The sequence below is a fragment of the Aptenodytes forsteri genome, unplaced genomic scaffold (genome assembly GCF_000699145.1).
Source record: "Aptenodytes forsteri isolate BGI_AS27 unplaced genomic scaffold, ASM69914v1 Scaffold66, whole genome shotgun sequence".
Lineage (NCBI taxonomy): Eukaryota > Metazoa > Chordata > Aves > Sphenisciformes > Spheniscidae > Aptenodytes > Aptenodytes forsteri.
In genome coordinates, this window is record NW_008795131.1 from 5,455,099 (window position 1) to 5,473,478 (window position 18,380).

General features: G+C 43.3%; 1 protein-coding gene across 1 annotated transcript in view; it reads left to right on the plus strand.

Moving 5' to 3' along the window:
- Window positions 1–8,120: 8,120 nt before the first annotated feature.
- The window catches only part of SGSM2 (small G protein signaling modulator 2), a 55,556-nt gene continuing 45,296 nt past the window's right edge, over window positions 8,121–18,380 (plus strand). The window contains exon 1 of the mRNA XM_019471790.1: window positions 8,121–8,190. Coding sequence (XP_019327335.1) covers window positions 8,127–8,190 — 64 coding nt within the window. The 5' untranslated portion in view covers window positions 8,121–8,126. The remainder of the gene's footprint in view (window positions 8,191–18,380) is intronic.

The window sequence follows — 18,380 nt, forward strand, 5'->3', positions numbered from 1 at the left end:
AAGGAAAGGTTGAACCTTTCGCGTGATGGATTTGTTTAATCTCTCTTGCAGCGGGGCCGGTAGTTAAGAGTTTGCCTAGAGTAAATAAAACGAAGCTTTGGCCAGATTGAATTAAAACCCAGTTTCCCTTCAGGAGGCGATGAATGGGGAGTGGAGGATTTGTTCGGCTGCAACTGTTTAACCCTTTCTGTGCTGCTGCTGTGGAATATGTGACCTCCCGTGATTGGAAAATGAATAAAGGCGCTACTTAGCCAAGCTGTTGAAGTTGACGTTGTAATGCTGCTCCAGAAACACGTCGGTGGCTTTGCTGGGTTTTTCCAAAGTGAAACCTGGGGAGGAGGGATGCTGCTCTCTGGGCTTGCTCTTTCCTACCCCTGCAGCAGGTGATGGTTGTGTTCATCTGCTGAGGCAGGGGTCTGTAATGAGCAAATGCTCCCAGCTCCCTTTCCCTGGGGTTATGTTTCCCTTATTACTAGTTCTTTACTAACTTTTCCTTAGCTGTGAGTTTTAGAGGAGAAAGGGGGAAAATCAGTGATAAGAAAACTAGTCCTAAGATACCCTTGGATGAATTGAATTGGCTCCCAAGTGCCGGAGCCCTGGCAGAAGTGTCTGCTCCTGTGGTGTTAATACCTGTGCTTTATGAAGTGTGCTGGGGGGGGTGGGAAGGAAGGCTGGGTTAATTTGGGTGGTTGTTCTTACAAACAGCTGTGTGACATTTACGTGCTGGGGCAATCTGAGATCCATTGGCGGATAAATTACCGAACACCCCGTGCCTGAACGGGGACGGTGGCATTCGATCACGCTTGCGTTTGGACTGGTAGTGCTTCAGTCTTCGCAAAGAACGATGCTGTTACCTGGTAGGATGCGCTCAGCGGGACAGAGCTCCTACTGTGCTTTGCGCTTGGGTGGAGTGGCTGCTTACCACAGAGCAAGGTTCGTGCCGAGACCCGCTCCAACAGGATGCTTTTTGGGGTCCCTGCCGAGGTGCTCTGGGAAGGGGGTGCCTGGAGGTGTAAGCATGCCTTGGTCTAAGAGCACCTTTGCGAACACGCTCCAGGTGGAAGTGGCAGCATAGCAAGCGGCCACCTCTCTCCACTACAGCCCGGTACCATATTCTGTGTTTTTGTGGTATTGACTGTGTAACAGCTGTGTGTAGCTGCCTGTTCTTACACAGGAGCTATATGAAGATGTAAAGCTTATCCATCACAGCAATAGAAAGTATTTTTAAAATGCTAACTATCCACCTGGTCCTTCCCCTCCCCAAGTCCACAGCTGGGAAAATTAGAAGTCATAGGAGAGCAAGATTCATTAAAGCTCAAGTGAAAAGTTGTTGCTACAGCCAAGGTTCCTGAGCCTGAATCTGGTGTCCTAATACTTGTTAGTGTTGAAACCAGAAAATATCAGGTATTTCAGTCAGTGTAGGTTGACTGGGAGTGGTAGAGTAGGGTTAGACATGTAAAGAACGATCTGTACGCAAAATAGTAGGAATGTCCTAGAATGACCCAGCCAGCACCTGGCTGCAGGGCGCTGAGCAGGTGTTACCTATTGCTCGCTCACATGTTAAATGCTGCAGCTTAATGCAGCCACCAACCTGCCACTTCATTTAGAATTTTAGCTTAAACTAGGACCTTTGAGCCAAGATGGTAAAAGGTTTGATTTAGAAGCGTGTGCACTTGCTCTCCTGTGCTAATGTTTAAATATATAAATAAATTCGAGAAATGTTTTCCAACTCTGAACATTGCAATCTTGTGCTAATGTATGAGATTGAAAGTGAAATGGATTTTCATGATCCAAGCCAGCTCGAGCTGAGGAGAACAAGTGGTATATAATTAAAAAAGTCTGAGGCTAATTTGTTTTTAAAGTCTCTAAAATGTTTTTAATTGGACTCTAGCTTTTAAATTACTTGAATAATGCTTGAAAGTGTTACTTGTACCTTCTATGTCATCTGTATTTTTGTTTTGTCTTTGATCTGTTTTTTTTCTTCTCTAAATGCTCTTTTAGAGGATTTATATAGGCTTGGCTTTTTGGGGGTTGCCCAGAGCTTTCTATCCTAAAATAGTCATGAGAGCTTTGTGGTGATTGTATGCCTGTTAAGGTAACACCTCTTGCCTGTGCACTGCACAGACGTGTAGTAGGGACCCTGTCTGTTCCGCTCGCATTCAGACAAATGGTATCAGGAGGCAGTCCGAGACACTGAGATTGAGATTTTATTTTTCTTCTAAACAATCAATCAGTGGAGCCAGGAATTGAATGCAAACCACTAGTATACCAACCACCGGATTATGCTGCCCTTAATGACAGTAATTAACTTTTTCCAGTAGAATTTTCAACCTCATTTTTTATTCTGTGTGACTTTTCACACAGCCACTTACACCTGCATGCATGTTGTGTGTTGGTGGTCTTGTTTTGCAAACTTGACTAGTCTGTGTCCATTCTCAAAGCAATCATTCCCTTCCCTCGTTCTTTAAACTCAGGCTCTTCCTCCCACTGAATTATTTTCACGTAACCTCAATATCTAATGGAGTTCAGAGTAAGCATATTCTTTCTGTATGTTGTTTATACCAAACCTATTAAAATTCTGTTGTCTTTGCAAAATATAAAATGGTTGTCTCTAAAGTCACTTGATGCAAAGTGATTTTTTATTTTATTTTCTCTCCCTCTCAGCAAAAACTTTTGCTTTTTTCCTTTGGGAGAACTTAATGTTGTTTACTTTTTCTCAGATGGACTTTCAATTCCCACTGGTAAAGAATGTATTTTGTTGGCTCTAATAGAAAGGAGGATATGTAATGTGTTTTGAAAATTTAACTCTACCGGGATTCATGCTGAGGCTGCTTATAAGTTCACGTTTCAAACACTTATCTCTCTCTGCAGGAAAATCTGTGGTGACAAGTAGACTCATAAAACAGGCTTTTCTCTGGCCATTTTCTTCTGCCTACTGAAATGGAGGGGTATTTTGCCATTTCTGGATTTAAATACAGCACTCTTTCTAGCTGTAACAAACAGGATAACAATAACCTTAGCAGTCTCACCCTGAAAAATTTCAGAGCACTTCAGAAACGCAATTGCTCATCTTAAAACTAAAATGCAACCACTTCTGAGCAGAAATACAGTACTTATTTAACAGCTTGTATTTACACCACCCAATTCTGCATCAAGAGTAACAGTCAGTCAGTGCAGCAGGAGCGATCAATGAATGAGATGAATAGTAACTACACAAGCTAAAGAAGGCACGGTGGCTGGCCGTAAGGTTTCCTCCTTTGAGGAGAAAATGCTGTGGGTTGTAACTGTGGTCCTGGTTATTCCAGTATTTTATGAGCACTGTTCTTTGCCTCCAACGCTGCATTGTCCTTCATGGTGCTTCTCCAGTGTCCCATCATGGTGCATGGTTGGGGAAAGCGCTGCAACCTGTATTCTGAAAGAGTGGTGCTGGTTTGAAAGGTCGTTCCTAACCCTGAAGGTTGCAGATATGTTGAGATGTGCTGGGTCAGCCCTGGTCAGAAATCCATCATTGTGACAGTTCAGTAAAATTGCTGTAAGGCAAGTCCTAACTGTCTGCGCTCATTGGAGCGGACCAGGAACTCAACAGAGGGATGGAAAAGCGAACACCTGTGGGTCTCTTCCAGCCCTGTGCTTGTGAATAAATTGGTACATAGTGCATGTCGTGTCTTGGTAGTCTTCATTTTCTTGGTCTCTTATACCAGCAGGTTGCTGCAAAATTGGGAATTTATTTCCATTTTTAAAGCTTCCTTATAATGAAAATTGGAACATTAAACATAAAGGCATTTCTCTTGTGTTTTTCTTTGGTGAAACTTAGTAAATAATCCATATATTATGACCCATGTTTGGTGTTTGACTGCTTCTGACAGTTTTGGCCATTGTTGGATGTAGAAGAAAGTCAGAGCAGCGATCTATTATAATATTGCGCAAATGCGTATCAACTTTTATTCAAGGAGCTTGCTTTGCTTTACCTGGATAATGCTACCACCAGGATATTCTTTGCTCCTCAAATGCCAAGATCTTTACTTAGGTAGACAGAGCTTTCCCATCTTTGCTCTCCGATGGTTGGTAAACTTGGTGCACACGGAGCCTCTTACCTTTTCCAGGGAGAGCAGAATGTCTTCTGAGCCTGTCACCGAGGCCTGTTAAAGCTCGCTGTGGTTCCCTTGAGGCAGTGCTACTGGTGGTTCACGGATGGAGAGACTGAAATGCACAGAAGTCGATGCGCTTGCCGCTTCTCTGTGTGCTTGTGCCAGCTGGCAGGTGTAAATGAACAGCCTGGTTAAGATGAGTAGATCCTGTATTGGTCTCACAAAGGAGGCACGGAGAACAGGAGGGATGTTTCCAAGGCAGTGGAGGGAGCCTGTGTCACACCTCAGCCGAACCTCTGTCGCCTCCTTCCCACCTGAGCAGGTTTCTCTCCAGGCAGCCCTGGCTCCAGCTGGAGGAGGCAGCCCTCCATCCCTTGCAGCAAACGGCAGTTCAGTAGGCTGAATAGATTTCTTTACCTGTGCAGGTGGATGGGTGTCCTGGTTTAGCTGCCTGCCGGGTTAAACCACAGCGATAGGTGAATGTGGTGGGGAGGGCTGTTGGTGTTTCTTTTAATGAGATTAATTTGCAATTTGGTCAGGTCCACTAGCATCTGCAAGTGGGTGTCTGTGTAGACTTAGGCTCAGAAAGCTTCATTGACAAGTGCCTCCCCAGAACACAGAGACACAACAGCATAATTCCCTACAAAGAGAGCTGCACAAAATTGCATGGGGGGGAGTGGGGTGGAATAAAAAGGCTTGTGTTCCGTTTGATCAGAAGCATTTGATTTAGCTCCTTGCCTGGAGCATCCCTGAATTATGTGGCAGTGAGGAATGACGTGGGATTGAAGAACAGTGCATTCCAGCTTTTGAATCTTCACATCTACTGTCTGTGCCCTGAAAATGTTTTCTAATAACATTCATTAACTCTCCAGAAAATATGCAGAGGTTGCTCTGTATTCGGTGGCAGTTGGGAACAGACACTGATTGCTTGCCTGGCCTCTCCTGCTTTGTTCTGGAGGTCCTTGATTCAAACTCTGCTGATAGGCTGACCATATGGTGCTGCTGTATAAAAGTAGGGTTGATTATTGCATCTGAAACCTTTTTCTTTCTAATTTTTTATACACTTTAAATTTTTTGTTCCTGGGCTACAGACTGGGATCTAAATAATGTACTGAGCTAATAAAGAGTAATGATTGGGGTACGCCTGGGAAATGTGTGACAGTGGGGAATTGGCCTCTGAGCTCCAGAGCTCTTGTTCCTGGTAAATGACTCTTCTTCCTCCCTGTCGTCAGGAATTCAATTCCAGTTACTGTTCTCTGGGGAGCTGAGACTGAAATCAGAGTCTGCAGTCCTGAGTGGTGCCTGAATTCATGTCTGTGAACTTGAGTCAAGAGTGGATGACTTACCCTGGTGCCGCTCTCTCATGCTTCCTCTTCTGTCCACCTTAACGCTAGTGGTGCTCAGACATATTTCCTCCCTTTAGTAAATCAGGCCTTTCATTGGTAGATTAAATGTAGTTTTCATCCAGTGAAATCAGAACAGCTTGCAAAGGCTGGGTTATTGTCCTTTCACAGATGGGTCGGCTGAGGCACAGAGATGAATTGGCTTGGAGGCAGTGGATGGCACTGTCTCTGTACTTCCACTGCAAGCTGTGTTTGACGGAACATGCTGCCTCCCACGTGTGAAAAGGCAGGTCAGGGTCTGAGCTGGAATTTAAACAGGCAGAGCTGCGCAGCTGTCCAGTCCCCTTCCCTTTGCTGAGCTGTGGTCTGCCTAGGCACTATTATCTAGATGATTTCAAACCTCTGGGTGAGGTTTGGAACAAGTTTTGTTGGGTTCCTGCCAAGACAAACAGACATCAAGCTTGTAAATCAACAGTGATGCAAATAAAAATGTGAGAAGGGGATTGCTGGATAAACGGGATTATCCGGATGCTTCCTGTGTGAGTTCCCATCCATGAGACCTTCTCACACCTTTGCTTCTTTCTTGATATCCTCTCGCTCCTCCACCTCCCACTGCTTTACTGTAAGGTCCAAAGTTCTTATAGCCCTGTCAGAAATGCCACAGGAAAGAAACAAATTGCCCTGTTAGGAGTTTATATTGTCAAGCCTCAGTATGGGAACAGTGAGCCAGGTTTTGTAAAGTGCAAAAGACTCGCTTTGAAGTCCTCAGGTATAAAACATATTCTACTTTCAAAGCCTCTTACATGTTTGCTTCCCCCCGCCCCCCATGTTTTTCTTTGCAACCCAGAGGGCTGCTGTTTGATAAGAAGTCCAAATTCTGTAGGATCAACTTGATCCAGAATTTGGGGCGAGGAGAATGCCATGTGTTGAAAGGCTCATGCAGCAAGTGCCAGAGCTGGAGCCGCAGACTGCTGCCAGCTGGGGTGGGGGTGTAGAAGTGGGCATGGAGGCCTCAAGATGATTAGCCGGGGGAAGGCATGCTTGATTACAGCACCCAGAATTGGCTTTGCAAATGATCTTACCGGAGGAGGAAGCCCTCCAAACTGGAGAAGGCACTGAGCTGCCACCTCATCGTCCCAGCAGTGTGAGTACAGAGCCCAGCTGTTGATCAAGCATTGCACCTGCAGCTTCTCCTGGTTCCAGCGCTGAGTGGGAAGGCTTAAAACCTTTGGACCTGTCAACGCTACAAAGCAGCGGTAACCCGGTTAGCTTTAAACTGGTTATCTCAAGTACCAGATGCAGCCTAATGAGAGCTGAGGGCACAGTTGCCAGCTCTACTGAAAAGTATGGATCGAGGTCTCCTAGGTACGCAGACCTAGCCCCTGCGGCAGGCTAGCAGTGATCATTGCTGTACAACTTGCACTGGCATTCAGGTCAGACTGAATTGGTACACAGGCCATGCAGCTGGGCATGTTGGTAAAGAGTAGCCCACACAGTGATTACCTGCCAGGTAATTCACTATTTGTTGGATTCCAGGACTGCTGTAAAAATTGTTTTCAAGTTAAAAAAAAAAAATATTGGAAGAAGAGAGTATCTTGTTAAATCTTCTGCCACAGTAGCACTTACTTTCATATATTCAAAGTGATGTGGCATTTGTTTAGGCAGAGTGTCCTAGTCCCATAGTTATAGCTCACAAATAAGAGAAGCCAAAAATGATTGTGGATTTGTATCTGGAAAAGCAAGTGCTCCGTGGCCAGGAAGGAATGAGTGTCTGATAAATGAGTTGGTTGAGGCAAATAGGTTTTGTCTGGTATCAGGCAAAGGAAGCCATTGGGGGAGGAATAAGCTAGCAGATGAATGGAGGGTAACTGCAGCTTCTCTTCAAGAGCCTAACTGTAAGATCTGTGTGTTTTCTTCCTTAATTTTTGAAAGTCAGTAATCTGCAATGAATTCCCTCTGGAGCTTGACACATCAGCCTTGAAACTGGAGAGGAACTTTGTTTTAAATCAGTAAGAAGTATGATAAATGTACTTGTATTTGCTGTAATCGTTAAATTGTGTCTAGAAGCAAAAGCTGAAGGCACTGTCTTCTCTGTAGGTACTATATTGCTTTTGCACAGTGTCTGGTGCAGCAGAGCTTTGAGAGCATCATTTGTAATTACTGTGGTATGTAAGTCCCCAAACGGGAGAAAGGTTGCTGTAAACATCTCTTGGGATGTATGCCTGTGTAGCTCAGGGATTCTTTGTGCTTGAGGAAGAGCAGAATGCTACAACTGGAAAGAGCACATGGCAATACATAATCTTGTTTCACGAGCAGAAGTAACTATACGCAGGAAGGCCAAGGATGAATTATATAAAAAGTTTTGCACAGCCCTTTGGAACTTCTGCAAAGAAGTTCTCCAGAGGGCACTCTGAAACAATTCATCCTTTTATAGGGGCATGCCCCAAATAGACCTGTCCTTGTTCTGCAAGAGGTTCCCTCATCCCATGAAGAGCTGCTCGGATTTGTCCTTCCTTTCCCTTCTTAAATGCTTTTATGCTTCCTTCCCTGCGAAGAGTAACTTGCGTGAGTTGTTAAGTCTTTTGGTGATGGGGAAAGGGCAAGCAAAGGCTGAAACTGAAACTCCCAAGTGCTGTGCTGGTTTGTGTTGGGATCTTACAATCACTTTTTTTATTTATTCTAGGTAAAGCAGATCATGGAAGAAGCTGTCACCCGGAAATTTGTACATGAAGACAGCAGTCACATCATCGCCTTATGTGGTAAATGACACACAAAAGAGCTAACACTGCATAATCTTGCTTTTCCTGTAGAAATGTATTTTCTCTGCTGTTGAAGGTAAATGCAGGGATTTAATATTAGAAACCATGGAGTTCAGGCCCATGTCACCTTTCTTTACATTTGCTACATCCGTGTGTACATTACAAATAAGAAAGAAACTCTTATTAAAACGGCATTATCCAAAATAAGTACCAAGCCAAAATGACAAGATGATTTACTAGGAAGCACTAGTAGGTTAAAAAAATATGTATTTGGAGGTAAGATACAACCCAGAGAATAACTGCCAAAAAATGAAGTTTTCACAGTCATGGGTTAAAATCTGGCAGCTACCTTCCAGCTGAAAGTACTTTGTTCTGTAAGTTGTCTCAATGTATTTGAAGAATAAGGTGTCTCATTTTGAGTATAGGTGACAGAATCCAGCCCAAAAAGTCATTGGAAGAGCTGTTGCCTTTTTTTAACGAAGGGAAACAATGGAAATCTCAGTGACTTTTCTAGCCAGCATCATGCCACTGGCTAATTGGCATGTTTCAGGTCTTTATGATACTTCTCTGCTCTCCGCTGTGCGCTGAATGCTGTATTACATAAATGGTGCATTTGAGAGATTGAGGTTTAGGCTTTGACATTGTGGACATTCTTGTATATTTTTTAATATAATCAGTGAGCCATTATGTTGGTGACTTTTCCTCATGACTGTATTTTGTAAGTTGCATTACCAAGAATTAGCAAGAAAATAAAATTTCTTTGGAGATAATATCATGTATATCAAGGGCAGCTGGTGTTTCAGAACTCTGTGAAATCGCTCAAAGTCTGAATAAATTCTAAAATTTGGTGGTGGTTTGCCTGGTCCCTGCAGACTTAGACTGATGTGTGTGTGTTGTGATGATGGAGTGAAGCAGACCCTGTGTGGGTGGGTGGATTAAGGACAGTCCAATGCTGGATTCTCAGTAGAGGTCAGCTCCTAAGAGTTCACACCAAGTACTCCTTTGGAGACTTGGCCGCTTCATTCAGTGCCTGAGAAGGAACTGTTGAATGCTGGTCCAACAGTTCTGTAATCTAGCCCGTAATTTACTAGGGCCAATAAAAAATTAGCACTATTCATCAGACTTTGTGTGGAGAAACATCGCAGCAAGATACTGCTGAGAATTAAAGCTATGTACAATTGTAAATATGTATGTTGGCCTGTGAATTCTTGGTTGCTTTCTTTTCGTGCTTCAAATTGAAGACTTAACTGGGAGCGATGCTGAGAATGATTGGAGAACAGCCATCATGTAAACACTTCTGGATTTCACAGAATGGAGCATTGCAGCCAAGCGTACCCAGTTATGTGTTGATGGCAGTGGAGAGGTTAAGAAGAGTGGAAGTTGGCTTTGGAGATAAGTGGACTGTTTAGACAAAGAAGTATTGACGCATGTTACTGAAAGCCAAAGTCTGAGAATAGTAACCTTTTCTGTAGCAACACTGAAATTCCAACTTGCTCTGCTGTGTGTGGTTATTATGTATGCAAGGCTAATCTTACGCTAGCCTGCTTGCTGTTTCCAAGTTATCTTTTACTTATAGCTTAGGATAATTTACTCATCCCTACATATTCAGTGCAGGAGTGCAAGATCTGGCCATGTTCTCTGGCTAATATTTTATTGCTATTAATATAGACTGTAGCAGTTTCCTCCATTTAGGTTGTGGTTATGTTAAATATTCCCCTTTTATCTACTGTATATTTGTACTATGCAGAGGAGAAAAAGTAACTGAGGAAAATGATCCCAAGATAGGAGCAGGTGAAGGAATGCTGAGCCTGTGCCCTTGCTGTGGGCTACCTGTTTGATCTGGAGAGCTCCTAGTCTTGTGTGTCTGTTCTCTGTCTTAGAAATTATATTCTGTAAGATGTACTGCAGTGTTGATGTAAGGGGTAGTGGGGTGGCAGCTATTTCTGTTAGAATCTGCTTGGCCAAAATTAGCGATACTGTAAAATCTTCTTAATATTTCTCCCTCCTTCCTGCTGTGATCCCAGTTGGTCTTGTGTTCTGAATTCTGTAGGGTCTGAAGAACTAATAACTCTTCATGAGCTGCCTTATTGTTGCCCAGCAATCCTACCTATCCTAAGGAAGTATTCCAACCTGCAGCTGCTTTGCATGTAGGACTCAATTAACTCTAAAGCAGAAGTAGGTGAAGCTGAACGTTCTGCTGTCGCTTCAGCTAATTGAATGGAGAAGCCATTTCCAGTAGATGTGGCTAACAGCTCCTGGCTGGGGCTTTCCTGTGTGTGCAGTTCGCTTCCCTCCTCCACTCCAGTTTCATGTGCCTCTTCAAGAGGTTTTTCCCTTCTATTTAGAATTAGATTGGCTCAGTACATGAGTCATTTTCAGTGAGTCTTTGTTATAAATATAGAATTCTTGTGAATCACTTACTCTCCTGCAAGGCTGAGTTTAGCAAAAGTCTCTTAAATACATGGTAGTTGATTTTCAGGGCCTGTCTGTATCAGTAACTGAAAATTTCCTAGCTCTCCTAGGCCCTAAGTGGCTGAAGGTGCCAATTAAATAGTGTGTGCCACTTTTCCCACACCCTTCTTCGGTGCCTCTTTGTTACAGTACATGGGGTTTGTAAGCACAAGAAACTCCAGGGCTGAGATGGCAGACTCCACGTTCACTGTTCAGCCCCATGCTGGACTACAGCATCTTTGAACAGAGCTTAGGTGTATCATCGGTTAAGCAGAAGGAAGTTTTTCATGTAACGTTACTGCACAGGGTTGAGCCTGAATGGGTTTCCTCACAGTCTGGCTAGCCCTTGAAATGGGTCTCCATGGTCCTGAACTCAATCCATAGGGTGCATTTGGACAGAAGAGCAGCCCATGTTGTGTAGGGTCATTTACAAATCTAGAGGAGCTTGTATGGGATTTGACTCTATGGAGATATGTTGGCATCCAGTGGGTAGGAGGGCCCCTTTCCTGCCCCGAGGTCACCCTAATGAGACCACAGAAAACATGTGTCTTAAGATAGGAGACACAGTCTCAGCACTACCTGTCTAACACGTTGAGCATACGGTATGAAGCAGTGAGCTCACCTTTGCAAGCTTCTGAAGCAAATGCCATTCTCTGGACCCGGGGCAGCTCCATGCCACCCTTGCTGGCCCCTGGAAGTATAATGCCTCTGTGCCAGTCAGTTCTACTCATCCAGTGGGAGAGACTTCTTGTAACCACAGTGATTCTGCTTACAATCTATAGTCTTCACCTGTGTGATCTAAGAGAAGGAGAACAGTGCTGATATTTTCATCGTTGTGGGGAAGCAAAGAATGCAGATGTTTTTGTATTTGTTCTCAACCCAGTTTATAACCTAGTTATATTCCAGTTACTCTTTCATCCTATCTGATTTATAAAAGGTCTAGCTCTGTCATTCAGAGCCGTAGCGGTTCAGTTTGGACTGTGTGCAGTGTGGCTAATCTGTGCCATGTTGGGACAAAAATTCCAAATTTCTTTGGGCTACAGGTTGCTGTTGAGTGAATTTCACTGGTACTGTGTTGTCAGTCAGAGTATAATGAAATGACACAAGCTTCGTGGATATTCATAGCATCTTCAGTGGACTGGCATTTCTGTTAGAAACTGGATCTGGATGTTTTCAGCCTGGGTTATCTGGTGCCGTTTCCTTGGTAACGGTAGCTGACATCGCATGACGTAGGGACCGTGCCTTGCTCGCTCAGCTGAGTGCCGTCTCTGCGGGCCAGGGAGAACGCTGTCGCTCTCCTCCTGCATCCTTCCTTTCACCAGCTTCCCTGAAGTTTTCATGGCTGGTCGTGTTCTCGCCAGGAATACTAGCCCTTCCCAGCTTTTACACTTCTGAGGGAAAGGGGGAAGAAAAGGGAAGCTTTTCTTCTGTCTGCCTCTGCAGTTACCTAATGTGTATTTACCAGTGATCAACAAGCAGAGTTTTCCAGTTCAATGCATTACACTTACTGTGTTTGTCCGAAAACTACCTGCAGCCTTTCTAAGCCTTTTTCTGCATGGTTGCCCAGCTTTAGATCTGACAGTAACATGTTGCTATAAGCAAAGAATTAAAAACCTGTTTAAATCAGCTTCATACAGCAAACATAATGGAACATGCCTTATTCATGAATAGATCCAAGACATGGTTACCCAAATGTTGTTCTTTGTCTTCAAGGGTGTGTAGCTCACGTCACGAATCTCAGAGGACTGATTTTCTCCAAGTGATCTCTTTCATGTGTCCAGTCTAGATCTTTCATTAACTCACTTTCTAATATTTCTTCTTTTTTGCCCCTTTCATCTAAAAAAAAAAAAGATTGTACAGAAGGTTTCACAGGACCTAGAAATGTACCAGATTAGGATATCTTTACTCCGTGTGTACCAAGCCAATTCAGACTGTGCTTAATAACACTCTTTATCTTGTCCAAAACAACAAAAAAAGAGCCCTTCAGACACTTTCAGTCTCATCTTTGAAACCAGCGTTTTGATGTTTTTCAAAGAGCTGTCTCATTTCCAGTGGATGCATTTAATGCAAGTGTGATGAGCTCTGTTATGCTGTATGCTCAGCAAGGTAGCCCTGAGGAATTGGGGCAGCCAAGAACACTTTGCAGAGCTGGTGCCTTCAGCAGGGCACAGGTAGGGGCTTTTGCCCAGTTTGCAAGGTTCGCATGCCTCTGGCAACGTCGGAAAAGAGAAACTTTGGGAAAGGCTTCTGCAGACTTATCTTCTTTCTCTGCCATTCATCCAAATTATTGCATCCATGGTGGAACGGGTGGCCGGACTCTGTTCATTGCAACAGCATGGGTCACCGGGACATTTGTTTAATGCACTTCATGTTTTACTTGTTTGCTCTGTGTGCAGAGCTGTAATAACTGCTCCTGATTGCTCAAACTGCGTGCTCCGTTTGTATGCATTATTCATTGGAGGAGGAAAAAGAAAAGGGAGTGTGTGGGGAGCCTTCTCCTGGAAAAGACACTTAAAGCAAGCCATATACACGGTGCATACTTGATGCTTGATGATTGGGTTATGTTGCCAGAAGGACACTGCTCCTGTAATAATAGTAATTAAGACATTAAAAATATACTCTGCATTTGTTTTTAAAGGTAAATTGATAACTACTCTGAAAACAAACTTTGTCTGGACAATATCTCCCTCAGTGAAGTTAACGGTGTATTGTTCCGATTGGTGTAATTATTACTTAAGTGTAGCAAGGATGCTGACAAATAAAAACTGGGATTGTACAGAATGTTCAACGTTCACTGCATGTTTGTTTTAAAGGAAATGTGAACTTTGAATTGACTCGTAATTAAATTATTGTTCGTAGGAGTTGACTGTGCTTGGCCTGGTTTATAATTTAAAGGTATTTTTATATTGTCTGAAATGAGTCTCAGTAGCTTGTTCTCTTTGAAGTAAGTATTTTGAGTGCGTTAAATGAAATAATCCTGGATTCTTACGCTGTAAAATAATTGCCATAGACTTCAGGTGGATTATTGAGAGCTGGAGTGTGCCAGAATCAAAATGTGTATTGCTTAGATGTAAATCCAGCATGCCTGCTTGTCAAAGTGAATGTAGTTACTGCATTTTGGGGGAAGGTTAGCAGTAAACATGAGTAAAAATGGTAACTTGGGCACTGTCAAACATGCAGAACTTGGCTTTTCAATCAGATTTTTATTTGAATTAGGGAAGAGATGAACTGCACGAAAAGCTTTTTTTGGCCTGAATAATAAATCTGCTACCAGTAATTAAACCCATTAATTAAAATGTACAGAATCCCTCGGTGGTTGAAATGCAAAGGCCAGTTCTGATTTTGAGCTGTAGAAACGGTATTTAATGTTGTGCTTGAGGCTTCCTTTAAACCTCCTTTGAGGATGGCAGGTTTGTGTTGCACTTGCTCCTTGGGCTGTGAACGGAGAGGAGAGAGTTGGGGGTTTCCGTCACTGTCCCTGGGAGTTGTGCCACCAGACCTCCCTGGAGACCTGTCTGGGTTTGCACAGGAGCTGTGCTGGGAAACGGGTGGGTTTATTGCAGGGGCATCACCGTTGTCTGCTCCTTTCTCCCCTTGTCAGTGGCTGGTGTCGATTTTTCTTTGGAGCCCCTCATGCTGGAGGAAAGGGGGATAGCTGCAGCAGTTACATTCCTCGCAGCCGTGCTTGGTGCATGTCTAGTGAACCTCAGAGCCAAAACGATCGGTGTGATACCGCTGGATGGCTTCAAAAAGAGGCCCTTCATCCCTGTGGGGATATTCTTCCTTAGAGCGTTATGGGCATTATGTGTAACATATTTTTATATATATATATATTATTGTGGCAGCCAAATTTCTTCTCTTTTGCCCAGGTGATGATAGAGAAGGAGTTGCACAGGGGAAGCTCTGTTCGGCGCAGTGCAGCGAGAGGCTTTTACTTGGTCTAGAGCCTCGCAACTGCATCGCGTGTTTCTCGGCTCTCTCAGGACGCCTGGTCTTGTTAACTGGCTGCCTGCCAGCGGCGGGGCGAATCTGCTCCAGTGTCTGAACTTGAACTCTAGTCAACCGGCTATAGGCCATGGGTTTGGATTTGATGTTTCAGGCAGCTTTCTCTGGCTTTATTGTACTACTGAGTTTTTTGCTGTCAAGGAAGGGAAGACCTGTAGATCCAAGCGCCTCTCTGAATTGCATTCTCTATTCCTGCCAATACTGAGATGTTGATGCGAGTGCGACCTAACCACTTGTAAACTAGAAAGCAAAGAAACTGAACTCAAATTCTGTAAGGCATTGAAGTTCTTCCGTCAAAGAAAACAACAAAACTCCTATCTTCCTTTTGTTTTCTTGATACTTTGGGTATCTTTTTTGGTATACTTCGGATACCTGACTTGTGCTGTTTCTTCCCATTTCCAGTTATTAATATCATTTGATTTACCCACAGTCTTTGTTGCAGCCCTTCACTTCAGAGGCATTTGGAAGTATTTCTTTTTCCTTACCTCAGTGTCATTTAAGTATCTTTGCCTTCTGAATCTGTTCTAAAGCTGTGTTTTATCTAGACCAGACTTAGAGACCAGAAACATTTTTCCCCTCTAAAACCCAAACAGTAAATTTGCTATTTCTGAATGTTAAGTTACCGTTCTATCTTGATAGATTTCTTGAGAATGCTCGCTGCAGAACCAACAATTTCATGTGCTGGTCCATTCCAGACTCGATGTGCAGAGAAGAGGAACAGAGAGCCTCTCCTGTGAGAGGAGACTAGAGAGCTCGGCTTGCTCAGCCTAGGAGACCAGCCTGTCCCCTTGATTGAGCTGCATTAACCTCAGGTTTTGTTGTTTCCATTTCCGTTATGCATATTGCTTTTCTTCTCTTATTAACTGATGAAAATTACTGTTTTTTTCTGGGTAATGCTGTGTTTAAGTATCACAGATCTAAAAAAAAGAAAAAAAATCCATCTCATGATCTGTCCAGTAATGCATTGGGAAAGGTAGTATGGTTTGACTGCAGAGCTGGATCTGAATATTAAATGAAGGTGTTTATACGTTATCTGTGACTACATTTAGTCGTGTATGCAGCCCTTTAAACAAAAGGCGGCTGTCATCACTGCACCGGGGGGAGCTTGTGATATAATGAATTCACATTAGTAAGCACTCCTTGAAGCGGTGTTCTTTCTCTGTGTGAATAACACATTGGAGAGATGGCCTAAGCCCTTCCAGCTGACATCTGCAGACCCAAAGTCAACAGACGCTTGTCTGAACATGAACTGAGTGCTGACTTGCCCAACCACCAGTCCAGCCTTCTCTGGAAGCAGCTGCTTGCGAAACCTTTGGTAGTCGCTGGACACGGTAGTAGAGGAGGGTGAGTGAGGAGGTGGACGGGTGAGGAGGTCCATGCTGCAGCTGTACAGTGCTGTGTGTGCACCTGGCCAACTCTGCAGGGTGCATCCTTTCCTTTGTGGATGACTTCCAGGTCTATAGGCATGATGTGCCAGGCGATAGGTAAATATTACCATACTACTTCTCAGTATAGTTTCTCTCATATGCTCCTCTAAGTTGTGAAGTAGCTCCTTCAGCTTCCCTGCATTTCCTTCGGTTCAACGAGACTAGAATATGATCTTGACTGGGGACAGATTGTGTTACTTCAGAGCTGGACTCCAGGCTGAGGATGAAAATGGCTGCTTCTGTGAAATACTCCTTAGCTTGTATTTGTATTCCTTTTCAGGTAGAGCAATAAGAACATGCTGTTTTGTCTGTTTTAACCTGTGTGCATATTACATGCAGCCTGCCAGTGTTCCCCATCAGGGTACTCACGTACTCTGTGGACTTGGTGCCAGCGATACCAGCCTGTGTGGTGCTTTTGAGGATGTGAGGCTGGAAGTCCTGTCACGCTTATTTCAGAGACTTTTTAAAGAGTGTGGCGTTTTTTAATCTCATTCAAAGGAGTTGCTGACCTGGTGCAATAAGTATATTTGAACTGTTTATGCCCTGTTTGTCTTGTTGGGGTGTATCTCATGTTGTGTGCTTTTGCTTTCAAGCTCCTGAAGTGTCTGCGTACATCAGGACTGCACAAGCATTTATTGTTCTCAGAAGCAAAGTGGAACAAAACTGTTGCACACAAGTGCTTTTGAAGTGGCTGTGATTTAGGCTTTAATTCTGCACTCAAGAGAAGACCTAATGTGGCAGTCCCATAACCATCCATTGCAGTTTCCTTTCTTACAGCCCTGGTGCACTTAGGCTTGGATAACTGTCAGTGTAAGATGCTTCCTTCTTGGAAAATAAGTGGAGGGAAATTTTAGTTGGAATAGCTCTGTATCAGTCAATATCTGTTCACAGTGAAAGGACTGGAAAATTCTGAGGAACAGAATGGTTCTTGGGTCCTGTTAACATTTTAGAACCAATTCAGTATGTAACATGATTGCAGTTAATCTGCAAAACACTTATTAAGATTGGACTTTCTGTCAAACAATTTAAGTTACTTCCCAGCTTTAATTAGGTGTCGTCACAGCTTCCTAAAGCAGATGAGTACTCCGTTCATTTTGGAGGTGGTAGACAACAGGAAAGCAGTTGTGTGGCTGGATTTTCTGGAGCCACATGCTTAGGCTGAGATCAGTTAAGATCCTAAGTTTCAGGGTCTGGAAATATTTGTAGAAATACAATCAAACAGCTTCAGCTGAAATCCTGGATATGTCTCTGTCAAAGCTGGCAGTAGAAAACCAGGAAACCTGTGAATGTGAATATGGCTGGTGACTCCGCAAGACCAGATAGCTGGGTATTTCAGGGACAGACAGCATGTCTGAGTTGCAGGAGTGCCTGGTCGTGCTGGTTAGGAATCTAAGCTGCTAACATACATAAGGGTTAACCACAAAAATGTGGTTAGTTGTGGGACTGTTTTCTTCATTGGTCTTATGATGACTTATTATCCCGTTTTGCACAAAGTTAATTGTGTTTGAAAGAGAAGATCTAATTAGGAACCAATGACTGCATGATGCTGGAGCTTGTGTTCTGTTTTTTCTCGTTCAGGACCTGAAATCCAAGCAATTATCAGAGTCACCAAATGTCACAATTGCCAGCCCCAAGCAATGAAAATTAATGAGTCAGAAATCTTTTCCTTCATGGCCCTAAATTACAGGACTGGATTAAAGTTCATGACAGGAAAATAAAATCAACTGAGGAATAGAAATGTATTTCTTAAATACATTTCTTATCCAGAGATTCTTACCCATGGCATGCTTCAAGATGGTAAAGCTATCGGAAGAATATCAAATATCCACAGACCTGCAGTAAAATCGTGGAAGGCGGCAATGTGGGAAACTCCTTTGTTTTTAAGGTGAGAAATAAGTTCCTTGATAGAAGCCCTTTCTCTGCCTCCTATTTAAAGTATGGCAACAAAGTGTTAGGAGATGAAAGGAACAGGAGGTTGATTTGGAGCTAGTCTGGACCTCATACTTGAAGTGTCCTGACTGTCCACACAACAAGCTGTTCCCCTCAATTTCAGTTGGAGTTACAGCCTTCCAGTTCCTCTGAAAATCAGCCCCATTAGGAAAAGATGCCTTATGCTTTGGGTTTTTTAGGTGATTGCCTTGATGCTTCTAAATAGCACAGTGCTCCTAGGATCTGACAAAAAAAATAAGAATTCAGTTTCCTCTCTCTCATTTCTTTCTTAGCTCACAGAAATGTAACTTATGTAGAAATACATGTAAATAACCATTGTCCAACCAGACATCTTATTATTTTAATTCTTTTGGCTTT